The sequence below is a fragment of the Trichosurus vulpecula genome, chromosome 9 (assembly GCF_011100635.1).
Source record: "Trichosurus vulpecula isolate mTriVul1 chromosome 9, mTriVul1.pri, whole genome shotgun sequence".
NCBI lineage: Eukaryota > Metazoa > Chordata > Mammalia > Diprotodontia > Phalangeridae > Trichosurus > Trichosurus vulpecula.
This window is the reverse complement of record NC_050581.1, coordinates 192,722,669-192,726,502: the sequence shown is the minus strand read 5'-3', so window position 1 is coordinate 192,726,502 and position 3,834 is coordinate 192,722,669. Positions and strand designations below refer to the sequence as shown.

The window sequence follows — 3,834 nt, the reverse complement described above, 5'->3', positions numbered from 1 at the left end:
AATGCCTTCCTTTGGCCTTTCCTTTGCTTATCTTGATGAACGTGGCTAGATCTGATCATAACAGTTAAAGCTGAAGGTGATAGACTTAAAATGCAGAACAAGAAACACACTTTTGAACATAGCCAAGGCAGAAGTTGTATTGCTAGACCGCAAATATTTGTTGAGTTTTTTTTTTTAATTTTAAAAAAGTGTTCAAAGATTAGGGCAGTGGGAGAGGAAGATAAATGCCTGCTCTGAAACAAACAAATAAATAAGTTAATGAGGAAACAAATAAATAATTGTCTCATAAGCTGTTTTATTTTTAATGAAATAGGTAAACTTATGTATTACACTAAATTTGCTCCAAAAACACCACTTTAATGAAAATGTTTATTAAAATATATAGGAAAATCCTTTTTCTTTCCCAGAGTGCTCGAATATAAATGTGTCATGTTACAGGAATAGCTATTTATAATGTCTTTTCAGGGAAAAAGAATAACAGGTAATTCAGAATGAGACGCAGGAAATAAAAACATCCGATTTCTGATGCTAGGACACTGCACTGGCTCATCTGTTCACCTACAATTGAAACACAATCCCAAAGACTCTGTCTTCTTCCTATTTGGAGAGGTTTGTATTTAAATTGTTTTTCACCATTAGGAACTGGGATTCTCTGTGGGATCTTTTCAGCTTTGCCCGGCGATTTTGGAACCAAATCTGAAACAAAGGAGAACCCAAAGAGTATTGGAGGATTCACTATTATTTCCTTCCTGAATTGCAGTTGGTCTCATGAAGACTGTTGAAACACAATACATGCATATGTGTGCACACATGCCTCATCTAACTGTAATATGTATGTTCCCACCCCCACCTTACCCATGACTGGTCAGTGCTTCTCAGGGCTCTGATTGTTCTTAACCCATCAACCAGCATAAATTACAGACTCTGGAAAATTACCTGGATTCTGTCTTCCTCCAAATTCAATTTCCGAGCCAAGTCTTCTCTGACGTCAATACCAGGGTAGGAGTTTACTCTAAAGACATTTTCCAGTACTTCAATCTAAGGAGTTAATTAACAATCAGGTATTATCATTGCAAATTTTGCTAAAAGATTCAGTTGGTCAATGTAAAAATGGACTTTAAAAAGTCCCTTTATGTCTTTTAATAGAGCTAGGCACCGGATCCCTGATTTCATTGGTACAAGTGAGAAGACTCCCTTTACCAATGCAAGTCTGTATCTCCTCTTCAGATGAGCTGTAGAGCCTTAAACAGTTGTCTAGAACACTGAGGTTAACTTGCCCAGGGTCATACAGTGTCAAAGATCTTCTGATTCCTTTTAATAAACCATTAAAAAAATATATTCTAACGGAGTTCATTAATGTGAGTGAGCACTCCCTTCGACGATGCAATGTGCAACCCATCCCTATCTGTCCATCCAGTAATACTCTTGTTTGTAGGAAAGTGTACAGCATGTTATTTTATAGACAAAAACTCAAAGCCTAAAGTAAAGAAATATCATTCCAGCAACAAAGCAATTAACCATATCCAGTGCTAGCAGTCAAACCAAATTCTTACCTGGTTCCTAGTAAAAGCAGTTCTTGGTCTCCTGCCTCGATACCAACTCAGCTCTCTTTTAAAAGACAGTCTTTCTGAGGCTGACACATATTTCTCAAATTTCAAGATTCTTTCTTCTGGTATAGGATAATTCCCAGGGTGAGGGAGCAGGCTGTTGCTGGGAAAGATGGGGATGGATAGGCATGGATTTCCATCTTCTCCTAAAACCAGAAAGACAATGCAGAAAGACGCTTCTAAAACTTCTGCATGAAGTTTCTGAACACAAATCCTCTTCGGTTTCTCAGATGATCTCCCCCTCATTAGCCAAAAACAAAAGACAAAAGTAAGGGTCATGCCTGAGATGGATTCAAGGAAACATTTTATCTTCTGCATTGGTTGTTTTCCTGGTATTAAAAATAGACACAATTGGACAGTGCCTACTAAGTTACCTGAGCACACAGTGAGTCAGGGATGGGTGGAATGGGGTGCAATGCTGAAGAGTGTGGGCTCAAAGGGCACCCTCTTTTACAGTTTGTTGTCTGGCAGCTGACATCATCCTTATTTTTTCCAGTGTCCCCTGGCTGGGGGCTTTGCAGTTAAACAAATGAAGGGACATGGTAGACTTAATAGCATCCTCATCCCTCTTTTTCTCTGTTTCTAATTCTATCTGACTCTGTCTCTCTGTCTCTGTTTCTCTTTCTCTTTGTCTCTTTCTGTTTCTTTGTCTTTTTCCCTGCCTCTGTCTCACTCTATCCATGGGTCTGTGTGTGTGTTTCTATCTTCTCTGTTTCTCTCTCTGTGTCTCTCTCTCTCCTCATCTCTCTGTACTGATTCGCTTTCTGTCCTTTCTGTTTCTGTCTTACTCTTTCTCTGACTCTTTGTCACTGTAACTCTCTGTCTCTCTGTCTCTCTCTATTGCTCTGTCTCTGTCTGACTATCTCTCTCTCTCTGTGTGTGTCTCTCTCTGACCTCATCTCTCTGTACTGTTTCTCTTTCTGTCTTACTCTTTCTCTGTTTCTTTGTCACTGTTGTTCTCTGTCTCTGTCTGTCTATCTCTGTCTGTCTGTCTCTGTCTCTCTCTCTCTCTCTCTCTCTCTCTCTCTCTCTCTCTCACACACACACACACACACACACACACACACACACACATACACACACACACTTCCACTACCCTGCCCCGCTCAAGTCTGTTTTTCCTGAGCAGTCCCTGGCCAATTATCAAACATCCTCACCCCTGCAGAAGGACAGAGAATGCAAGTTTAGGAAGGGGGGCCTACCTAAGGGGCGGCAGGGATCTGTCCAGGGTCTGGCGGGAGGGATGGCTGGGCTGCTCTCCTTCTTCGGTTCTAGTCCCAAAATGCTCTCGATGGAAAAGGAGCGAGGGGAGGCCTTGCTTTCGGCCAGGCTCTGCCGCGTTCGGGAATTGGCGGTTGCGCAGAGGGCCATGGCTATGGCTGCGATGGGCCCCCACCCCACCTCCGGGCTGTTAAGGCCAGAGTGCGCTCCGAAGGGCTCATGCACTCCCGTCTGGTAGCCCAGGCTGCTGGAGCGCTTCAGCACCCCGCCGACGGACAGGGACTCTCCAACTCAGAGAACTAGTGTCCTTTATAGCCCGGGACCCAGATCTGGGGGGAAGCCAGGGGAGGAGGAGGGGGTTATGGAGCTCACGTCATAGCTCAAATCTTGAGCCTGGGCTAGTCAGTGCAGGCCTCCCCACCGAGTTGGAGGCTGGAAAGCTAATTGTTTACTTGTTTGCAAGTAATTAGCAGCTAATGGCCCCCTCTGGGGGTCGCCCCCTTCCACAATTGCCCACCCCCAGCGGGTGGTCAGGGATTCGGCTGGCGCGTTATCTCAGCAGAGCAGCAGCCGTGAGGCTGCGGAACTTTCTCCCCAGCCGCGGGGCACGTCCCATGCGGGGCTGTCTCTTTTCTGCCAAACCACTAAGGTAGAAAATCGGGCTTCCCCCCCGCTCTGAACTTAAGACTCACAGCGACTCCAGGTACCTGAACCTGACGGCCCCATCGCGAGCCAAGCAAAGAGTGAAGCATCTCATTTAAGGGGATTTTCTTCCAGGGAAATTTGGAAGAAAAAAAAAACCAATAATCCCTTAATACTATTAGGGTAAGCCTGATGAAAATGCCAGGGGAGGTTTCATATGCATATGTCACGGCAAATGTGGTCAATAAACCCACAATAGCAAGAAACTGGAGGAGAGCGGCCCCGCCCTCCCGAGGTGGCAAAGCCATTAAAACGCAGTGCCATTGTCTTTCCGAAGCCTGGATTAGCTCACGAAAACAGAGGA

At 44.6% G+C, this 3,834-nt stretch overlaps 1 protein-coding gene across 1 annotated transcript; it reads right to left on the bottom strand.

Annotated features, from left to right (window-relative positions):
- Positions 1 to 597: 597 nt before the first annotated feature.
- HESX1 (HESX homeobox 1) lies at positions 598 to 2,978 on the bottom strand. Its single transcript, XM_036737542.1, has 4 exons — positions 2,810 to 2,978; positions 1,554 to 1,753; positions 937 to 1,038; positions 598 to 696 (listed from the first exon to the last, which is right to left on the bottom strand). Exons 1-4 carry the CDS (start codon positions 2,976 to 2,978, stop codon positions 598 to 600), a joined length of 570 nt encoding a protein of 189 aa, XP_036593437.1.
- Positions 2,979 to 3,834: the final 856 nt, after the last annotated feature.